At 39.4% G+C, this 22,010-nt stretch overlaps 3 protein-coding genes and 1 non-coding gene across 5 annotated transcripts; 2 read left to right on the top strand and 2 right to left on the bottom strand.

Moving 5' to 3' along the window:
• Positions 1-275: 275 nt before the first annotated feature.
• rpn1 (ribophorin I) lies at positions 276-6,821 on the bottom strand. The gene is made up of 10 exons (XM_084728998.1): positions 6,451-6,821; positions 5,679-5,743; positions 4,349-4,655; positions 4,047-4,256; positions 3,771-3,963; positions 2,601-2,700; positions 2,361-2,499; positions 1,383-1,502; positions 747-992; positions 276-667 (listed from the first exon to the last, which is right to left on the bottom strand). Exons 1-10 carry the CDS (start codon positions 6,688-6,690, stop codon positions 485-487), a joined length of 1,803 nt encoding a protein of 600 aa, XP_084585124.1. The 5' UTR covers positions 6,691-6,821; the 3' UTR covers positions 276-484.
• Positions 6,822-7,140: 319 nt separating this feature from the next.
• trnaf-gaa (transfer RNA phenylalanine (anticodon GAA)) lies at positions 7,141-7,213 on the top strand. Its single transcript has one exon. It is a non-coding gene; the product is annotated as a tRNA-Phe (tRNA).
• A 2,190-nt stretch (positions 7,214-9,403) lies between these two features.
• On the top strand, positions 9,404-18,571 carry rab7a (RAB7a, member RAS oncogene family). 2 transcript variants are annotated; one of them, XM_084728979.1, is made up of 7 exons: positions 9,404-9,768; positions 10,487-10,559; positions 11,969-12,031; positions 12,205-12,331; positions 14,827-15,045; positions 15,284-15,412; positions 16,900-18,571. In XM_084728979.1, the coding sequence occupies exons 2-7, from the start codon at positions 10,555-10,557 to the stop codon at positions 16,993-16,995; spliced, it is 639 nt and encodes a 212-aa protein (XP_084585105.1). In that variant the 5' UTR covers positions 9,404-9,768; positions 10,487-10,554; the 3' UTR covers positions 16,996-18,571. The 2 variants fall into 2 exon arrangements, with proteins under 2 accessions (XP_084585105.1, XP_084585113.1); XM_084728987.1 differs by lacking the exon at positions 10,487-10,559 and having other exon boundaries at positions 9,405-9,768.
• A 51-nt stretch (positions 18,572-18,622) lies between these two features.
• Positions 18,623-21,898, bottom strand: hmces (5-hydroxymethylcytosine binding, ES cell specific). The gene is made up of 7 exons (XM_084728969.1): positions 21,844-21,898; positions 21,470-21,688; positions 20,474-20,617; positions 20,141-20,353; positions 19,668-19,822; positions 19,392-19,584; positions 18,623-18,949 (listed from the first exon to the last, which is right to left on the bottom strand). The coding sequence occupies exons 2-7, from the start codon at positions 21,656-21,658 to the stop codon at positions 18,770-18,772; spliced, it is 1,074 nt and encodes a 357-aa protein (XP_084585095.1). The 5' UTR covers positions 21,659-21,688; positions 21,844-21,898; the 3' UTR covers positions 18,623-18,769.
• Positions 21,899-22,010: the final 112 nt, after the last annotated feature.

The raw sequence follows: 22,010 nt of genomic DNA, 5'->3' as shown, positions 1-22,010 counted from the left end.
CAGATGTGAGTAAAGACATGAGACTGAAAACACTTGGGCCCTTCAGTTATTCGTTTCAAAAAAGTCCCATAACCACAGATACTTAAGGAAGGGGAAGAATAATACAAAGTCCAGAACTGAACATGAAAATGAAGTGTCAAGTGTGAGCAAAGTGGAACAAAAGTTTTAAGTGTAGCTCAGCAAACTCAAAAACAGACAAACAAAAACAAAAGCCAAAGAGTTATGAAGTAGCTGCTGGAGAGCTGAGCACACAGTGACGTGTTTATGTCTGAGTTTATCAGAAGGCACAGAGGCACAAGATAAACCCATCACAACCAGGAGATGAGATGTTAACAGTCCATGTCTGGGTTCAACGATGGTAAATAAAATGTGTAAGCATTTGTGTCACATTTAACTTAATTCTCATACATACAAACTGTCGGTTGTATGTTGTAGCGGATATAGGTGTGTGTCTGCTTCTGTGTGCTAGTGTGGCAGGAGGCGTTTACAGGGCGTCCAGCAGACTGTCGATGCGGCTGACGAGCTCCTGTCTCTTGCTGGTCAGAGTCTTCTCGCTCTCGATGTAAGCCTCCTTCTTGATCTTACCCGCCACCAGCCGCTCCGCCTCCTGGCAGGAGCGACACACCAGCTCCTTCACCTGGCCGTCCAGCTTCTGCACCTCCCCGACCTGAGAGCACAGAGAGGGGAGTGAGCCACAACGCACAGCCGCTTTTCAGTTAATTACGATTCAAACCCGTGTCACTAACCTTATCGGCCAAGTCAGAGCCCTCAGCTTTGAGGCGGGCCTGCAGTGAGCTGATCTCGTTGGTGAGAGTGCGGTGGTCAGCCTCCAGAGTCTTCCGGCCGCTGTTTAGCGCCCCAGTGTCACGAGACTGCTTGTAGCGGTTGACGACCTCATCCATGTGGCGGTACAGACCCAGACGCTTGTTGACCAGAGTCAGCACCTGCTCCGTGATGGAAGCCACCTTCATACGCACCTCAGCAGCAGGGTCCTGAACACAGAAGAAAGATGTAAAATAGATTTAAAAATGATTCAAAATAGTAAAGTGATAAGAACTGAATGAAGATAGAAGTACACAGAATATCTGCCAAAGGAAGCAAGGGAATGAAGCCCAATTCCAAAGAAACTGGGATGCTGTATAAAGCATAAATATGAACACAATGTAATCATCTTTTGTTTCCCCTGTAGTGGTCATCAAATTCAGAATATGTGCTTATTAATAAAAGAATCATCAAAGTCAGTGAGGTAAAACATTAAATATTGTCTTTGCACTGTTTTTAATTCAGTTCATGTCAAAAGGAATTAGCAAAATGATCACACTGTGCCTCATTCATGTTTTACACAGCATTCTGGAATCAGAAATACATGAATGTTGTCATACCTTTGTGATGGCAAAGTCTAGGCGGACATAGATGATGACAGTAAAGAAGAGGATGTAGAAAGCTCCTACGACCAACAGAGGCTCCTGAAGCATCAGGATCTTATTGAAGTTATAATGGACCTGGTGAATACAAAGGAGGTTTATCAATTAAGATCTGAACACAGTTTCACAGCTTATATCAAATCACAATTCATTTCACAGATATTAGTTTATCCAATAAATATTGGCTATATTAATATCTGATTTGACAGGTTGTCAAAGCATTTAATTTAAATTCTTAGGCAAAATTCTCTATAAAAGTAAAAGTATATTTGTGAAGTTTTTTGATGATCATCGATCTGTGCTCACTACATCAGAGCCTTTCTCAGGTGTGCATTAACTACAGGTTATATGAGCTGAATTTTAACATACACAAATATGAAATTATCTGTTATCGATATCAGCCATGAGAAGCAGGTGTTATCAGTTATTGATATCAGCTTTCATCAAGCCTTGTTCACAAAACAAGATTACAAATTTATCTTGATAAACTTTGCTGAAAAAACTCAAATTTCAAATCTGGAACTAGGACTGATGTAAAAAGACCAGTTCTTGTTTTTACTCAGCAAAGTTCAGTCCAGTCCAGATAACTGAGTAAACCTGCTTCTTGGTCCTAGGTCCTAGATCACGCTACTGGTACCACAAAGGAACCCAGTACCTTTGAAGACATCTTGGTTTACATTCTGACAGCTGGCCTGAAGGTGCCACAAGAAGAAAACTTACAGAGTTCCTGGGATTATTCTGTCAAACTGTAAAATTCTGATTGCTGCAGCGCATAATTACTTAAATAATTTTGTGTATAAGAGTTTTCTTTAACATTTGTCAAAGCTGAAAGGTAAACTGTCAGGATATTTGGACATGTGGGTAATAACACTGTAGTAGCTACATGTTATATTAGTCCAAGTGATTTTCTGCAAATATGCTGGTAAATAGTCTTACCACAACATCCTGGATGTGATGTTCCACCAGGTTACTCTTGGTGGCGACCAGCACTGGTCGGCCAAAAGTATCCAGATATGTATAGTGCAGCTGGTTTGGCATGCGATCAATTTTGTAAGGTGTATCCACATGGATGTTTCTGTTTGGACATTACATGGAAAATATGAGAAATCAGCATCAAGTACTAAAAAATCTCTCTATTCAACCTAATAAACTGTAGATTTGCCTGCAAACACTGACCTGGCTCCCTCTGGCAGGATGATTTTCACAGTGAGGGAGTCGATGACCTGATCGTCATATACATGGTCAACCAGTCTCATCTTCAGAGCGTACTGGTCACCTGGACGATACAATGATGTGACACGTTAACAACACACAGTTTAACAACAAGACAATATTATATTGATTCTTTGGCTAATTATACATTATTTACTGATATCACAAACTCTGCCATAATACAATGTTGTTGTACAAACCACTAAAAATCAACACAAACCACAAAACTAACTGTGACAGAAAAGGAGAAAAGCGACAGAAATGGAACACAGGTGATGCACTGTCAGCAACTTCACCAGAGCGCTCCAGCTGAGTGCACAGGCCAGGCGACACTTCCCTGTTTGTGCTTTTTTTTGCCACTTGATGATTGCTATTATAAGTGCCTGACAACATTATGGAAAGGACTGCAACAGTGACAGACCCTTTTTAACGAGTGAGATACATTTTGTTTAACCAGAAACAGCTGTTTTGTTGCTTTTGCCAAACTCACCAGCCTCCCTTTGCAAACTGTAATTTTAATACCACCACCATCATCATCATCATCATCATTCAAACTTCACAGAAACAACATAAAACTCAGTAAAAAAAAAAAATCTTGGTTCATATTGCCACTGAGAAATTCTGATTTGGTCAAATTAAACCAAAAGTGCAGAGCGTGCAGGTCAGGTGATGCTGGACAATGACTGCTGCATTCTGGGGAGAGAGGCTCTGCAGCACACTAATTTTAGAACTGAACTACGGGAGGATGCACAATTCTGCTTCACACTTTTTACTGTGTGAACATTTGATGTTTTCACGTCACTGATGACAAAGACAAGTGTTAAAACATACTCCTGTAGGCTGATATAAGATATAAGTGTGGTTCAGTAAAGTGAAAATAATAAAGAATGAATTGTCGAGTGTTGGTCAGCCAAATTTGATTAGACTGAAAAAAAATCTTAACAGCCCTAGTCTAAACAGGAAGCCTGGGTTCAGATCACAATGACAGCAAGCATCTGCCCTGCTGAGTGTGAACTGGTTTTGTCTCAATTATCTGTCCTCTCATTTTGGAGTGGTCCCTCAGGACATAAGTAGGTTAAGCAGGGTAAGTTTTCTCCAGTTTGGGTTAGCTGGGGTTATCAGAGATCAACTTACCCAAGGTGTAGAGGTACTCATAGCTGGGCAGATTGTAGCCAATGATGTAGTGGGTCTTCCAGCCTCCAAACAAGGGGAAGCGAGGCCTGACCTCCACCTCCACTGAGTCATCCAGAACCTGCAGGTGGGAGGTGGAGATGTTGCCGATCTCATCTCTGTAGTAGACGTCCTGGGCCGAGGCAGGAAGGATGGTCTGTGGAAGAGAAGGCACATGTAGTCGTCACCATCAGCTCAACAGTAAAAACAAGAGACAGTGACTTGTGTGTACTACAACACCTTGAAGGATTTGACAGACGAGATGCCGCTGTCCGACTGACGCTGATAATCATAACGTGAGAAAGGCCCCTTCAGAATGGCTCCTGTGTGCCTCAAGTCGATGGTCTCTTCCACAGCGATGTTCCCCCAGTGAGAGACCTCGATGGTGCGAGTAATACTGCTGATGGTGAGGAAGGGTGTGTTGTTTTCGTAATGGATCTTCATTGTATCCTGGACAGCAGAGAAGACAGAAAACACAGGCTGTTTTTAGCAAATTTCTTGCAGCTTCACCCAAAGCTTGTCACATCAGATGAGAGCTGTACCTCGCTAAATGGGCCCACATCACGGAAGGGTCCATACTCAATGATCTCATCATTCTTGCTGGGGTTGCCCAGCTTGGTGTAGCTCTCCACGGTCTTTGAGGCCAGACGGACACGTGTGGTCTGGCTGCGGGTCGGGTATGGGGAGTACAGGTAGTGGTTCCCCTGGAAAACCACCAGCTGGCGCTCAGCCTGGGTGATTTGTGTGGGGAATGGCTTCAGGACATGGGTGAATGTCATTTCTACTTTTGTCTTCAGCTGAGCCCCTGCTGCCAGACTGGAGGGAAGCTGCACTTTGAAAAACTGCCCGCTGTACAGGAACAGAGAGGACAATGTGTGAGATATATTTGCATAAGGACGTTAATGCGGTTGCTTCCCAGGAACCATAAGTCTTTCATTTTTCAGGAAGTCATTTTTGGATTCTTGAAAAGAATTAGACTTAAGTGGTTTTATTACTTTACATGGTACGTGGAAAATGCTGCCAAAAAGACCCCAAATATTTATACAATATTTGCATCTAACACATTTCCAAATATTGCTTTAAAATCAAACCATTTTGTTTTCTCATTAAAAGTAACTGGGCTGACAGAAATCAGTTCGACAGAGAGGCTTCTGTTGTGATTTTTTTTATTGCTAGAAAGGAGCTTTGAGACAACAATGTTGGTCTGATGTTTCTTTGGCTATATAGTGCTGAGATGACATGTTTTTGTTGACCAACCTGGAATTTGGCATCACTCTGGTTCCCTCCACCAAAAGGCACTGGTATTTTCCCATTAGATTTTGTATAAGTACAAAAGTTACATTTTGCCACTTTTTTTTACAACACATAAAAGCTTCAAAATTTACAAGTGGGGTAATTAGTGGCATATTTTATGTTGCAGAATCAAACATAAAAGTCTCTTAAGCTTGTGGTAACCACATACTTAATTTCCAGCACCTAACAAAAAACCTATTCAAAAACCATTACCTTCAAGATGAGGGAACTGGAGGTTTGAAGGTGACAACTCATTCCAAGGTTTTAGGACTCACTTTTAGCATTCAAGGGTAAAATAGCCACATCTGAATCAATCACTCATTTAGTACCCAGTATAATGGAAAGGTTGATTTAAATGCACTCATTATACATTGTATTTCATTCAGTTTAGTTGTTTTTGAAGGTTTAAAAAACTCCTGTTAGATCAGCAGGTCCCAGACTTTTTAGGCCATGCATCCCTTCTCCATCCCAACCATTTCAACTGCATTAAAGTTACACAATAATAAGAAGACCAAAACTGCACCACCGTACCCCACTTTGGGAAACCCTGTGCTAGATAACAATAGTCTGATCTCTTACCTTTGGCCCTGAATTGTTGTCTGTTGCAGTTCAAGTGTGCCATCCTCCTCTTCATCACCTTTCACCTGTGGAAACATGATGACTTAAGCATGAAAGGAAAACACCTACAAGCAAAACACAGGACAGGTGAGAGGTTTAAAACACCACAGATTACAGTGCCCATGAATGAAACGTGTATATTTTGTTATTCCGTCCAAAAACAGCATTGATGCAGTTTCATTCATTGCGAAGGGGCAGACCTGCGCAGTCACACACGGAAGTGAGCTGCCCAGCGCATACGTGTCATTCAGCCACTGACAGAGCGTGCAACGCTAAGGAAGTTCATAGCTTCTTACTCACATCCTTTTAGCAATTCAACATGAATTTATCGAATCTGTTGAGTTGTTCCATAAATTTGTGCTCACAGCAAATGAACTGATGCTAATACATTGCACAAGTAATCCACATGATGAAATAGTAGATACCGGTGGCTAACAGTGTCTGTTTGATTTCAGAGCTTGCAGCACCACACTGAATCACATCATATCGGCTTAGCATATAGCCGTGATTCAGGCATTCAATGAACACACTGTAACATCATATAATAGCATGCTGTTAACTTGTGCACTATTGCTGCTGTCAATTTAACACAGAAAAATGCAACATTTGAGAGCAGCAAGATTTTGCACAGTGAAGTTATGTGTAGCTTAAGTTACTATGGAGTGGCTAACAGGCTAAAGCTAGCGAGCCGGGGGTTACAGACAGAGTTGTTGGCGTTGTTTCATCCACTAACCGAAGCTCCGATGTACGCGAGGTGCGGGGCCAGATCAGCCTCCACCGCCAGCACGAAGCTTTGGACGGCAGAGTGTCCCTGGTTGGACAGCACGATCTCCGCGGTGATCTTGGCCAGATGAGTGCTCAGGTCCACTGTCCTCTTCACCTCCTCATTCACCAAACCGTCCGCCCAGACCCGCGAGGTCAGAGCGGCCACCAGCAGCAGGCAGGCGGCCAGAAGAGGCGACGTTCGAGTCATAGTTTTAAAAAAGACTAAAGAGCAGTAAATACCGGGATAAGAGCGGAAAGACTGAGGGGAATGTAGAGCAGCAAAGAAAGGCCGCCGCGCCGCTCTACATCAGAAAGGATGACGCTTCATTCCGTCCGACGCGATGACGTCACTGCGCGCTCTTCACAACGTGCTGTGCGTCGGAAGTGATTGTGAAAACAGTCAAAAACAGAAAAATAATAATCTATAACGTTTTTTTTTTAAGATAATAAAGCGTTTGACCTCTGAATTTCAGTTTTTATTGGACTGTCTGACAATGAAATATGTATTGCAGTGACATGTCCTGGTCTGTTGATGGCAACTGCGTCAATCTATCGTTAAAAAAATAAAAAATAAAAGATTTATGTTGCATTTACCAGGCTTGTTGTTTTCTAAGTTGTAGGTAAATAGTGTGTATGGCTAAAGTTTTTTTTCAGAGCTGCCGAAATAGCTCAGTTGGGAGAGCGTTAGACTGAAGATCTAAAGGTCCCTGGTTCGATCCCGGGTTTCGGCAGGCAAAGGTGGCTTTTAATCTTAATCAGTGACTCCGGTTACTCGATAATATCAGAACTGATTGCTTCATCGAATACTATTAGAAAGGATTCACCTCAGTGACAATATGTCAATTGTGGATTCAGTCAGCAACAATGATGATATAGCATTGTCACTCCACATCACATTTTTCAGGTGGTGGATATGTGCATCTTATTTTCAGCAAAAGACAATAAAAAATAAATAAATAGTAAAACGTAAATGATAAAAACTCTATTAAAATACAGTACCAGAATTTTTCAAGGGTGTTGAACATATGGCCCATGGGCAAAAATTAGGCCCACTGGATGACAGTCATTAATTCCAGTCCCTGAAAGAACAATGAACACTTATTGTGGTCATATTTAAAGATATTGAACATTGTGAAAAATTGTAATCAGCAGCTTCAGTACAAAAGTCTCTATCACTAATCATACTTTTTGTTTTATAAATTGTTTGCATGGCTGGGGATAACCTGACCATCTTCCTCATTAGCTTCCACTTTAGTTGGTGTTGTGTGGTGATGAAAAATTAAAAGAAGAATTCACAGTGGTCAGTGATCTGTATATTGTAAAATTAAATGCCTCAAACTTATCAGTGCAATAGTGGTCATCATTAAATACCCAGATGGTGCAGTAAACTGGCCATGAGAGGACATGGACGGTACTAATAGAGCTGCTGGAGACCCTGTGAACTTATTATTAGTATTACAGCCATAAGTCTAGCATCCAGACAGTGTGCATTGGCTGTAAAGGAGGTAGGACTTAGGGAGAGTCTTTTATCCCACCCCATTTTCCATGTTCGCTGGTATGCACCATATTGGACATTTAAGAACACCAACCTGGAGGATCTCTGGAGGGGCATTTGTCACCACTGACCAGAGAGAGTTCATCACAGGGCATTCCTACAGACATTACCACAGCCATGCTAGCATTTATCTGAGACCATATGGTTCATTTTATAGCATTTGACTGGTGTAATATATGCCCTGTGTACAATATTCATTTTAATGATCCTATATCAGACAGATTTTGATATAGTTGAAAGACTTCACATTCTGTCCCATTTGGCTGCATAAATCAGGCCCCCTATGTCCTTCTCCTAACAAAGTTATGTTGGTGAGTTGCTTACAGTTGTAGAGAGGTTCTTACTCATATGTATACTAGAAACCACCCTTTTCCTGACAACAACAACGACCCATAATTTATCATCTATATCCATCTCTGTCACCATTGCCATCCTTTTATGGAGTTTATTTGTGGCCCGGAGGTTCAGTTAGTGGGGTGTTCGCCCCATGTGCTGAGGGTATAGGTCCTCTGCAGTGGACGAAGGTTTGACTCCTGCCTATGGCCCTTTGCTGCAAGTCAATCTCCTACTTTCTCATACACTTTCCTGTCCTATCTTCATCTGTCCTATCAATAAAATCATAAAAGTCGCCAAATAAATTAAAAAAGGAGTTTACTTGTTGGTAAAGAGGCATCATTCAGTTTGCACTGTTGAAAAAAACAAGAATATTTGTGGAACTCTAATTTTTGTGGCTGCGTAATTTTTAGTATAAGGTGCCAAAATCATTCAGATTACATTACATTTCTTGTCATTGAATGGATTATGTTTCTAATTACACAAATTGCCATGTAATTTGTACTCAACTGACTACAATTCAGAGTCATCTGATCCAACCCCTGCCTGCCAGTGGCTAGAAAAGTCTGGAGCGAAGGACAGCAATTAGGCAGTAATCATAGCTAATCATAGTAGGAGGTCACAGGAGAGGGGAGTAGGTCACATTTTTGCCTCAAGCTTTCTTTGCACGTTATTCTGGCCAATCATAGCATAAGAAAAGAAAGGCTGCAGTTCCCTTGCAGCAGAGCTGTAGATTATAGTATCTGTAGGCTCAAAATTTGTGGCTCTGTATACTTAGTAACAGTCTCAAGACCATAACAATGCATGGAAAACTATGTAGGTTAATGCTCACCCAGTAGTTTTCTGTTCATATTCACGACAAGGACAGATTTATTGAATCTGTACATAATAAGGACAGGTCTACATAACCTGCCACACAGATGTAATTAAATCCACATTATAATTTATGACAGTCGTGTTGTTGTGACTTGTCTCAGGTCCTGTGGAACAAGGCGTGTCCAGCAGCGTCTGACGTCAGCTCTCGCGGACAGAGCTTGTTTTGGAGGAAGTGAACACAGACAGCAGCTCGGCTAGTAGTTAGCACGTTAGCTTCACAGGAAAACGGAGCGTCAACGGGAACAGGACGAAACACACCATTGTACCAAATCGCTTCTGTTACACGAAGGGAGATACCTATCGGCAGTGGCAGCGTTGAATTTGATTAGCAGAGTTAGCTGCGAGGCTAGCTACAGGACGTTTTTTAGCTGTCGACGCTCTGAACGTGTTGTTTTCTCACGACAGACATTTATAGGTGTTAGCTGTTAGCCTGTTAGCTAGCCTGCGCGTTAGCTAACGCTTCCAATCGAGGCGGAGGAAAAGTCCACTTTTGATATTTTTCACGGCAGGATCATCGCACAGGTTGGTTTGTGCTGACTTTAGTTACTGTTTTCACTAACGATATATGTTAACAATATAGCTGTTGCTAAGTAAGTTTCATATTTGTTAATAAACCTTGCTTAGCTAACGACTGTTAGCTTAAAATAAGAAGTGTCACTGATGTGGTAATTGTTGCCAGTGGACACAGTAGCTAAAACGTCTGGCTGTAGTTGTAAATGTTCTCTGTTCAGTAATGATACTGTTACCCGATCTATGCTAAATCTTTGTCTTACATTTGGTTACACAGCTAACTAGCATTTGTCCAAATGCAATTTTTGTTCCTCATTGCTAACCCTTTGCCATTGTGTTTAATAAAATGTTGAAAAGGACTCTGCTACAATTTACAAAGTGGAAATATTTACACCCAGATAGGTCGACAGCTTGATCATAACTGTGGATTATAACACCGGTATGTGCATTGAATTAAACTCCAGCATTTGCTTTGCTAATCATGCTTGCCAAGTCATGGTTCCGTTAGTCCTGTGTTTTAAAACCATGTGATCAGTCCCTGACACAGTGTCATGGGGTGCAGATTAAGAGAGCCGCACTGATCATAGCTCTATGCTAGTTTTGCCTCAGAATAGCACTGGTATGGATTCAAGTTGTGGCTTTTTATTCACATATCTGGCTGTAAATGTGACGTGAAAACCTATGACTATTTTCTTTTCTTTCTTTCTTTTTTTTTAATGCTCTCTCCAAGGTCTAACTCGAGTGGATTGGTTTAAAGCCCATCGATAATAGAGTTTGGACTTTGGTCATTACAGCTGTATGAGGTGGTTTATTATTACAAAGCTCACTTAGCCAAGGTTAGAAATGCTTGGTGATGACTTGAGCCAGCACGCAGATGAGAATGTTTGATCAGACATGGATTTTAGTACAAAAATAATCTGTACTTCTGACGATCTGGATCATTAATTAACATAAATATTGTCTCAATTTCACTCAGTTATCAGTTGGGAAGCCATGATACAGCACAATGTAATGGTCAACACAATTCATGGTTCCATTCTGTATATTTTTTAGTAATTGAGTGTATTCCATTTTTTGTTTTAGTTTATTGTGATTTTGGGACTGAAACAATGTAGTTTGTTGTAATACTCTGACTTAGCAGTTCAATGCATAATTGTGGTGACAGAGGTTCACCTTGTCTTGTGTCTCTCTTTAGCATGAATATTTCAGACAAAGTCCTGTTGACTCTTATTCTCACATTTGGTTGATTGTACATTATTTGTTATCATGCTAACTGGTACTCTCACATGTACTAAATAAATGGTCATGGCATTTAGGACTGCAGCTAATGATTATTTTCATTGTCGATGTTGATTAATCTGCAGATTATTTTCTTGATTAATTGATTAGTTGTTTGGTATATAAAATGACTGAAAATGGTCAAATGTGTGAGCCAGTGTTTCCCAAAGCCCAAGATGACATCCTTAAATGGCTTGTTTTGTCCACGTCTCAAAGATATTCAGTTTACTGTCATAGTGGAGTAAAGAAACAAGAAACTATTCACAATTAAGAAGCTGGAATTAATCATTTTGACTGTTTTCTCTCAGAAAATACTCTAACCACTTAGTCTATTGCAGTAAATAATTTTTGATCTCCATTTAGTTGAAAAATAGCTCTGTATGAGCCACATTCAGTAGGGTCTCTAACTTACTTTGTTTTTTTCCATTGAATGGCTTGTCAGTAGCATAAATATTACAAAATTAGCACTGTACAGTGTAATAAAAACAAGCAGCTGTGGTTACACAAATAGATGTCATCTCGGCTCAACAAACCCAGCACTGCATTGTTCGATATATTCTGGGAAAAAAAAACAACAAAAATGTGCAGTGAATAGTTTGTTTCATAAATTGTATTTGGAGTCTCTGTGGTACAATACGGTGCAGTGTTATTGTTTTAGCCCCATTATTACTGTATTTGTCTTTGTTTGTGAAGTGAAGGAAACTCAAGTATAGGAGAAATTGAACTGTTTCATTCCTAGAAGTAGCCCATTTCTTTGGAGTGTATTTTGAGACACACACAGAGCTTATCATCTTTCAGTACAACCTGTTGGCCCATATCAGAACGGTCATCACTGAGGCATGGCTGTATCCATCTTGTTTGAGCAATACCAGCAGTAGTCTGCTTCTGTTTAGAGTTGTCTTCCCCTCTTTAATCTGCTTTTTTGTCTTTGCAGCTGTGGGACAATGACGTCAAGGAAGAAAGTACTACTCAAAGTCATCATCCTCGGAGACTCTGGGTGAGTGATACTGAGCATGATAGTTTATTATAAAGAAAATAAATTTTGTATATAATGTGGTCTTATGATAATGCATGTACTGTGATACAGCAAGCAAGCAACCTTTTTTTTGCTTCACCAGTCAAATCATCACAGTTTAATTTCTGACTGTTGTCTTGTGTTTTTTTCCCTAGTGTTGGCAAGACTTCATTGATGAACCAGTATGTGAATAAGAAGTTCAGTAACCAGTACAAAGCAACAATAGGCGCCGATTTCTTGACGAAAGAAGTCATGGTGGATGACAGACTTGTCACAATGCAGGTACTGAGGAAGTAATACTCACATGTAACACTGACTTCTCTCTCATAGAAACACAGTTACCAAATCCAAAACAATTACAGGACACAATAAGAAGCTAATCATTTTAACAATAGACTGGCAATTGTTTTATTGATGTACCACTGTGAAAATGCACTGTTTCTGTCTAGTAGTTTTCTGTTAAAGCACTTTATTCTATTGGTTGGCTGATATAGGTTTTTCAAAGAGCAAAGAGCAAGACTGATATGTAATATCAGTATTATTTCATACAATTTATAATCTTAACTTAAATGGTCATGTAAAAGTTGTTTTAGATGGAATTTTTAATAATTAATAAAATATAAAAATTAATGCTGTCAATCGATTAAAATATTTAATCACAAATTAATTGCACGTTTTTTATTTGTTCAGGTTTGTTTCAGGTGTTTAAAATGTAATTCAAATGTAAGTTTATCAAATAAAATACATTGACCAAAAACAAGTACCCTCAAAGGTACTGCATTTGACATAAAAAAATATGTTCAAATAATAACATGACAAACCCAAGTCCGCCAGGCACAGATGAGCATATTGACCTGCTCAATTTAACATTAAGGCCAAAACACACTAAAAACGTCAATAGAAAACTCAATTGAAGCACTATAATGCAGCACAGTGACAAACATTTTGTGGAGGAGACGAGTGTCTGTCAGTTTGGTCTTTACAGTGACAGATATTTTTATCTGTAGTGTTTAACCACAGCTCTGTACAGTAACATCAGGATTCATCATCAATAAAGTTTTTATATCAGTTGGCGCTTCACGCTCCCCAGCCCTCTCTCCTGCAGCTCCTCTCTCCTTCCTCGCTGTTGTGATCAGTCGGCATGAAATAATTAAGTATTTAAATGTACACAAATCAGACTTGGAGTTAAAAGTCACGCACCACAGAAGTGTGTGGTAATATTATGATTCATGATCATAAAAGGTTTTTATATCAAGTCGACACATCTGTCCATATTCACGCGCTCTCTCTCTCCCTCTCTCTCTGCTGTGGGTCAGCCTTATTGTTACTTTTACCTGGCTTTAGGTGGAGCTGCAGCTCGATCAGCACTCTCTCCTCTCTCTCCTCCTATTCCTCTGTTTCTTTGCGTTGAGCCAGTTGCTTTAACAGACAAGCCTGTTTATGTTGTTGGGTGACAGGGAAGCTCGCTTCTGATTCAAACTGTTTGTCAGGCCAGTATTACAGTACGTTCGTTAATCATGCATCAAAAAAATTAGTGGCATTAAAATGAATTTGCATTAATGTGTTAATTACGCGTCAACTTTGACAGCCCAAATAGAAATACATTGGAAATCTGACTGGTATTAAAGGGAGGGACAGGTATTCAACTGCATTATTCTGTACATTATAAGATAATATACATTGAAATTTAACTAGTAATGGTTTTAGATCAGATTTGCTGTCATTTTTAATGGGGGAAGCTAGTTTTTACATGTAGATAAGGCAATGGTGACTGAAGAAATTTAGGCAAGTGTTTATAGAAACTAACTTTGTCACCACCTTCTCAAAACTCACAAGGGGAGTGTTAATGTCTTTCCACAGCAGATGTGTATGCAGACATTTTTTCACTAGTTAATGCAAACATTTCATCATGTTTACCACATATAACCAGTGTTATTGTCCCAAAAGTTCATATCTCAATACAGAAATACCCTTTTAAGGCTTCATAACCATGATCATTGTATAACTGTTGTATTTAATTTAACCTTGAAAAATCTGCTTTTAAGGATCAATAATATATATTTTTGTTTTTAGTGATTTTACAATTTATTTTGGAAATAAACTGGTTACTTTTACAGAATCAAAAACTATGGAGGATGATAGTCATGATAATAATTTCCTCATGTAAGACAATCATCTCATTTGGTCAGAATGAAATTATTGGAAGGGCTTATTACAGCCATAGATACCAGATTTCTCCCCTTTTTTCCTGTCAAATAATTTAATTTGTTGAATGCTGTAGGGGTGTAATGAGAATTTCTATGAATATGACAAAAATGCTGCTAAAATAAATTACCTCCCCTAGCTTTAACTTTAGCTAGATTATCAGATATGGATTTGGAAGTTTTTGTTTGTTTGTTTGTTTGTTTGTTTTTTTAATTCAGTATCTTTATTCTACACATGCACCACAGAGGGACCGAATGAACTGTCAACAAAGCTGCCTTTTTCTACACAAACAGCATTATGGGTAGTGATGTGCAGAATTTTAAAAAGGCAAACAGCAGAACTCTTATCAAAGATAAACACAAATGTTCGTTTCCCTGCAAGTTGCTTGTACGGTAACTCCAGACTGCACATAAACTATTGTACAACTATTGTAAACACATTAGGAAGATCTGGTTAATGTGATCCATATAAACACTACAGTCACTACAGTATTACCTTAATCTCTTTATCTACAGTAATCTCATTATTTTGTGCATGTAAACACACCCCGTCTTCTTTATTTTTTGTCTCAGATTTGGGACACAGCAGGTCAGGAGAGGTTCCAGTCCTTAGGCGTAGCGTTCTATCGCGGAGCAGACTGCTGCGTCCTGGTGTTTGATGTGACAGCACCCAACACCTTCAAGACTCTTGACAGCTGGAGGGACGAGTTCTTGATCCAGGCCAGCCCTCGAGACCCTGAGAACTTCCCCTTTGTGGTGCTGGGCAACAAGATCGACTTGGAGAACAGACAGGTGGGGCCAGATGATCACATCTCTGTTGGTCAGCGGGCTTCTTATGTGCACCATTTATTTATGTTTTTTTTTTTTTTTTTTTTAAGTATATGTACAGTTGTGGTTTGTAATTTTTCATACCTAAATATTTTGCTTGGACTTCTGAGTAATGGGACAGTTTTTAAAATAGCTTGGCTTGAACAGTCATTCTCTTGTGTCTGATGTTTCTAAGTATAACATCAGCTCCTTTGTGTTTCAGGTAACAACCAAGCGAGCACAGGCTTGGTGTCAGAGCAAGAACAACATCCCATATTTCGAAACCAGCGCTAAGGAGGCGATCAATGTGGAGCAGGCCTTCCAGACTATTGCACGCAACGCCCTTAAACAGGTAACAGACTCCAGAGAGATATCACAGCCTAGGCTGTAACACTTTATAATAACCATCACTATTGAATGGTAAATTGATAGTTATTTCATTGTTGACAAAAAAATAATTGTTTGTTTATGACTGCCAGATTATTTGTAAACCTTTAAAAAGTTTGTAACATGAACATTTGTAACTCTTTGTTATTGGTTAATAATTAATGTGGAAACCCTCTGTAAACATTATTTGTTTATTATTTTTATGGCTATTATAAAGTTGCAGCTGATAAATATGATACCGTACATACTTGTGTATGTAACTTACTTAGGTTACATGTGTGAACTTTTGCAAGTAACATTTTAATCCAAATCATGATCTTTAGTTTTTGTGCTTTTACTTTGAAAGTCTTCTTAGATGTTTCACATTTATTATTGCTAACAAGATCGCAAAGCCCTGCATGTGCAAAACTGACGTCAGAGTGCCTATAGTGTCATAGTTTGAAGCTTAGGGCCGTAGACCAAGCTGCTGTATTTAACAAGTTGGGAGTGAGAACATGTTTTGTATAATCATGATTTGGTTGGTCATTATAAAGTTCCAACTGATGTTTGTAAAGCTTTACAGTTGCTTAATAAATGGCTTATAAAGTATATATAATCATTATTTGTAATCTCAAATGTTTGTTAACAGTGAAATAACTATTACTAATTTAAATAACTGTCAATTTACCATTTACCAAGGCACATTTCACCCCAAAATCCAAAAAATACATACATTTCCTGTGCTGTTTATCCATCTAGATTATTTTTGCATTAGTTTGGAGATGTTAGCCACAGAGATGTCAGTCTTCTCCCCAATATGATGGCACTCAGCTCATGGTGCTCAAACCACCAACAAAATATATTTGAAGAACTCAACAGCAATGTGTCCTTACAGAAATCATGACCAAGTTACTCAGTTACTTACTCGACAGACTTTATTTTGGGCGGTGATATGTAGGAACTACTTTCTTTCTAGGGGAAAAAAGTGGTTTGGTTAGATTCTACTGCAGAAAGAAACAAACGTCTTCACAACAAGGTCCGTGGATTATCTTGAGTAACCAGGTCATGATTTCTGGAAAAAACATTGCTTTTGAGTTTTTCCAAATGTGTATTTTGCTGCTTTAAGCAACACAAACTGAGTGCCATCTAGTTCCATTATTCGTAGAAAAGGTTGTCGTAGTCAACTGGACCTTGGTAGAGTTCTTGAAGACATTTCACCTCTCATCCAAGAGTCTTCTTCAGAACAGAAGAATATGAAATACGAATATGAATGACAAATACCATGACCTGGATGACTGAGAATTTTCAGACTGACATAAAACTTGACAGCTCACACCAAAACAGGCAAGATGGATGGATAGCATTACAAGTAACATATATGTGTTGAGAAATCAGATCTTTCAATATTTGTTTCTGTGAAAGCTGGGCCATGCAGAGCCAGAAGCTCACTCAGCTGCCATTGTCTGATTTCAGGAGACCGAGGTGGAGTTGTATAATGAGTTCCCTGAGCCGATAAAGCTGGACAGGAATGAGCGAGCCAAGCCGTCAGCGGAGACCTGCAGCTGCTGAGGACGCTGAACATCTTCAGGGGGGTTGTCGCCGCCCTCAATACCCTGTCTTGCCTTGTCTATATATCCCCTTTCCCATGGCCCACTGTGTTGATCCCTAATGCCCAACATACAAGCAGCATCCCACTCATAGAGTATACTACTACACACACAAACATGCTGCATTCACCTCCTTATGTATACAAAAAACACACATTTTCTATAAAAAATGAGTCTCCTAGCCCAAAGAACACCTTAAGGAAACATTATGGAATTTACTTGTATGATGCTTATTACTTCCCAGTGTTTCCCAGCGTACTTTTTCATGGTGGTGGTGGTTTGGGCCAAGGAAACTTTTATTTTCCTTGGTTTGGGCTAATCTCATTTTCGGTTCCATGTATATTGCTGCTTTCACACCCAGTTTTGGTTCTAACTGCTTTTATTTGGATACTTTAAGTGGTAAATTGAAGCATTATCTCTATACATGTTTGTGTTGATGAGTAAAGTTAGAAAACTGTTTTGTTTGTTTTTTTGTTTTTTTTTAAATCAAAGTTTCTTTAGCAGTGGTGGTTGTTCTCTTACTTTCATGGCCCGCCACTGCTGCATGAACAGAGGAAACACTGCTCCCCCCATTTTACTCATTTGTGTTGTGGCTTAAATTTGTTTCACTTTCGAAAATCACTTGTTACCATTTCACTTTACCTCGTGCAACCTTAAAAAATAAAACTCCGACCTAAACAGGGAGTCCAAAGTGAAGGATCAGAATATGAAGGTGCATGGGTGGATCACATTAATAAGCTGCCTGCTGATTCTTGTTAATTGGCACAGAGTTGAAAAACCAGTTCCATGACCAGTCCATCAGACAAGTGTGTACAGATCTTTTTGTTGACTGTGCTGTCATCCACAATAACAACAGACTTGTTCAGACATCTCATTTAGGAGCCACAATAAATGCAATTGTAGCTCAGGTTGAGGAAATAGTGCGAATCCAGACTCGGCTCCTTGATATAAGTGCTGTCGCCAACACGGTATTTGCTGTTCTTCTGTTGGGGAAAAGGTTTGTCTTGTAATCAGTTACTCTTGGTACAACATTTGACGTGAGAATGAACCAAACTATGACAGCGTGTCGTTCTACCCGAGTCCTGGAGAGGAGAGATTGTTCTCAAGTATAAATATCATTCATAACTGAGTACTATTAGCTAGTACGTTTCTTTTTACTGTCAACTATTGCAAGACTTTGTATATTTGCAAACCTCTCAATCATTGTGTGGGGAAGGCAAAAAGTTGTGTTGTAAATCTCCATATCTTGACTCTGCCAGTTGCTCGTGTTGGCAAAACAATTTAAGTGCTTGACATTTTCTTTTAACCGATCAGATCTTTAACTGTCTGTTCGTATTATGTTAAAACTCTGAAATGCATTATAGATTACAAGATAGCATACATACTGTAACTTTAAAAGAAGAAAAAAAATGTGGGGGTGAAGTATTGGCATTCATCATTATTATATTATTAATATGATAAATGCATAGCATCTACATTGTTTCAAAATGTCTTTGCGTTTCAAGTAATAAGGGTAATAAAAAAAATCTTGGAATAAATCGTACTGTGTTTATTTCTGACATTTATTGAAAACATTTTGACATGAAAAGTATTCGAAGTATATTTTATTACATGTAATACAGCAATTATACAAGAAAAATTAGAACACCGATCTTCTCATAGCTGTCTAAAATGTAAAGTGGAATAAATAAGACCCAGATGGTCTTTCAAACACTGCAGAATCCAAGTTCATATCTTCAGTTGGTTCTTGGCTTCTTATTGGTTCCCTGAAGCCACTGCTGAAGTGCTCCTGCAGGCTTGCGCTTGGCTTTACTTTCTTCTTTACTCTCACATGTGTTGGGCTCCTTCCTCTTTGGGGGTGTACTGCTCGTCAGCCAGCCCTTCATCATCTTACTGCTGGCTGTGGTTTTGGGCTCCTAGAGGTCAAAGGTCAGATTTTGTCAGCTTAAACATATCTATTTTGCCTGACAACTGATGCTATACTGCAAAATTTTTTGCAACAACAGTACAGCTTTTAAAGAGTAGAATTTAGTTACTTTAAACAGTTTCAAGGTATCGCAACCAAAAATTTCCAAACACTCTAAAAGCCTTCATCATCACATCTAAAATGTTACTACAAATGCAATAGCAAATATATATAATAATAAAAGTAATTTAGAAGTCATTTCAAATATAGATTTTTGGTTTACATGAGTTTGCTGATGAAACACCAACTTATGCTGATAATCAAGCAAGATTTTTAAAGGATTAAACTCAAATTCAAACATATTCCTGACCTTGAAAAAATAAGTTAAAATATTAACACTTCCCAAACTTAACAGACTTAATTTAAACATTGTGCCATCTTAAATTTGATACCTTTTTGCTGTTAGGATCTACTGGTTGAAGGCACTCTGGAGAGTTGTTACGGGAGTTGTTTACTACTGATGAAACAGGATGAAAAGTCAAAATGTCTTTGGTCTGGAGCAGTTTCAAGGCATCTAGAGACTTCACCTCCCCAAAATCAAGCCATCTTCTCACTTCTTCCTCTCCATCCAGGATTGCTGGCATCCTAAGACATGACCACACAGTCATTTAGGATTTCATATACACAAATGAAAAAAAAGATTATGTTTTTCAATCAACTACCCGCACCTATGATGGATGCTTTGCAGGTTGGGGGAGGCGTTCACAGTGATGACACTGTAAGTGTACAGGGGATCTCCACCACCTGGAGGTGTCCAGCAGTCAAACAGTCCAGCCATAGTCAGCAGCCTCCATCCAGTCCACTCACCTGGTGCTTTTCTTCCCTGGCCAACACAAAGCATAGAGCAGAGGAGCACTGACACATTGTCAAATAAACATGAGCAGATTTTGTTTGTCTTTTACACGCCTTACCTGGATCTAATATTTAAACTAAACCAAGTTTGTATGTCATATGAAACTTTGATAAATTCTGCAATAGAACCACCTGGTGGACACATGCACATTTTTGCTTTGGCTCATCTCCCACACAGGATATTTTCAGCAGTGGTAATTTCCGCCACAGCTGCTTTGTCTCTACTTCTGTTCTGGATGAAAGCACATGTTCACGGTATTTATCTTGCAAAAGAAAACCCAATACAAACCTCTGTCAAGTCAAGAGAGGCCTCCTCTGGAGGGCACGCTGCCTCTGAATTCTTTTTATTGCGGGCCGAGGTCGTGGGGTCATCATGATCCTCGGTTTTTCCCTGAGTTTGAGGGAAGTATATGAAGAAAGGCTGCTTGCCTTTTTCCTGCTTTTTCCACTCATAAAACCCATCAGCCAGGATAACACAACGCTGTCCTTTAACCATGGGGTCCTTTGAGGAGATGACAAAGTGATAAGGCTTTATTAGTGTATGCATTCACCCAGCACAGAGAGCAAGACATGAAACACAGGGAAGATAATATAGCATAGCAGTGTCTCAGAGTGTATGCACCTTGTAAGATTTCTTCTGCAGTATATTCTCACTGCGGCAGTTGCTGGTGCTGTATTGCATCTTGCTCGGGTCATTCTCCTTGAACCAGGAAGGTACCAGACCCCAACGCATTGTGGCCAATACACGCTCATCCACAGGAGCATTCTGCAGACATACAAGGATCAAACATAAAAACAATCCCCTACACAGTGTAATGCTATTCAATGCAATAACCTATACATGCAACCTTTTTGCAGAGGTGGAAGATATATTCCAATCCACTACAAGCCCTGCATTAAGTGAAAGTATCTAAATATCACCAGAAAAATTAACTTAAAACATCAAAAGTAAAACTATAATACTGTAGTAAAATGGTCCCCATCAGTATCATTATTTTATGTAATTTTGGGATTAATATTGCTGCTGTATTGCTGTGTATGTTGCATTTTTCTACTGTAGATGTTTAAGTTTAAACTACTTTTAAATACTTTATACATTGTTGGGTAGTTTAATCTACACCAATGCATCATATTATATAAGATAACCATATGTTTGTGGTGCCATTGGTTTGTGAAAACAACACATATCTAAAAAGTCCACTTTTTATGAGCTGCAAAAAAGAGCCCTGTTTTCAACTTTGTGACATTGCATTTCTAATCAAAGTATTTTTTAGAGTTTGTTTAGCTTAAGGGTGTGTCTCCAAGTTTGGAGACCCATGGTTTTCACTGGACTGGAATCATATGAAAATTTGTAATATGAAAAGTAACTTCTAACTAAAGCTGTCAGACAAATGTAATGAGTAAAAAGTACAAAATTTGCCTCTAGGATGTAGAGGACTGGAAACATAAAGGTATATAAAATGGGAATATTCAAGTTAAGTATAAGTGCCTCAAATTTGCTATATATACAGTGCTATATTTCACCACTGTTTTTTAAGTTCTCTACTGTTGAATAATATAGAAGTGTTAATGATTTGTGTTTGATTGCACTGTGCTGCACAAATACAGTTGTTCTTACCTCATCAAAGTGCCTCTGGGACAGCAGGACTGGACTCATGGACTGGGGACTCTTGTTGTAAGAGGGTCGGTATTTATCCGCATCTCCATCCCTCCAGCGGGGCTGTCTCCGTCGCCCTCCTCGGTTCCTGTAGGAGCAGGCCCGGCTCAACTCGTCAGGAGCAAGAGTACACGCGGTTCTTCCACACATTTTACAGCTCAGACGGGACTTTTCGGTCACCTGAGAAAGAGGTTCGGCACAGGTTAAGCGGGGTAACTTGTGGTTACGTGAGCATTTCTACAGTGTTAGCATGTTAGCGTAAGTTAATTTCAAGAAACATGGTGTCTGTTAATATCGTCTGTAAAGAAACCGTTCAGAAACATAGCTAAACTTACCTGTGTGCGAGTGTTAAGATATATATGTAGCGTACTGCTGCACTTGTGTGTATCCTGTCGTAAGGGCGTATACGTGTATGACTGTGTGTCTGAGTGTGGCGCGGGAATTTGCCTGGGCACAGGCTCGAGCTACCGCGCACGTGACATCCTGACGTAAGCAGCTCCCT

This window comes from Lutjanus erythropterus, chromosome 2, assembly GCF_056507025.1.
Source record: "Lutjanus erythropterus isolate fLutEry1 chromosome 2, fLutEry1.hap2, whole genome shotgun sequence".
Classification (NCBI taxonomy): Eukaryota; Metazoa; Chordata; class Actinopteri; order Lutjaniformes; family Lutjanidae; genus Lutjanus; species Lutjanus erythropterus.
This window is presented reverse-complemented; position numbering and strand designations above follow the sequence as displayed.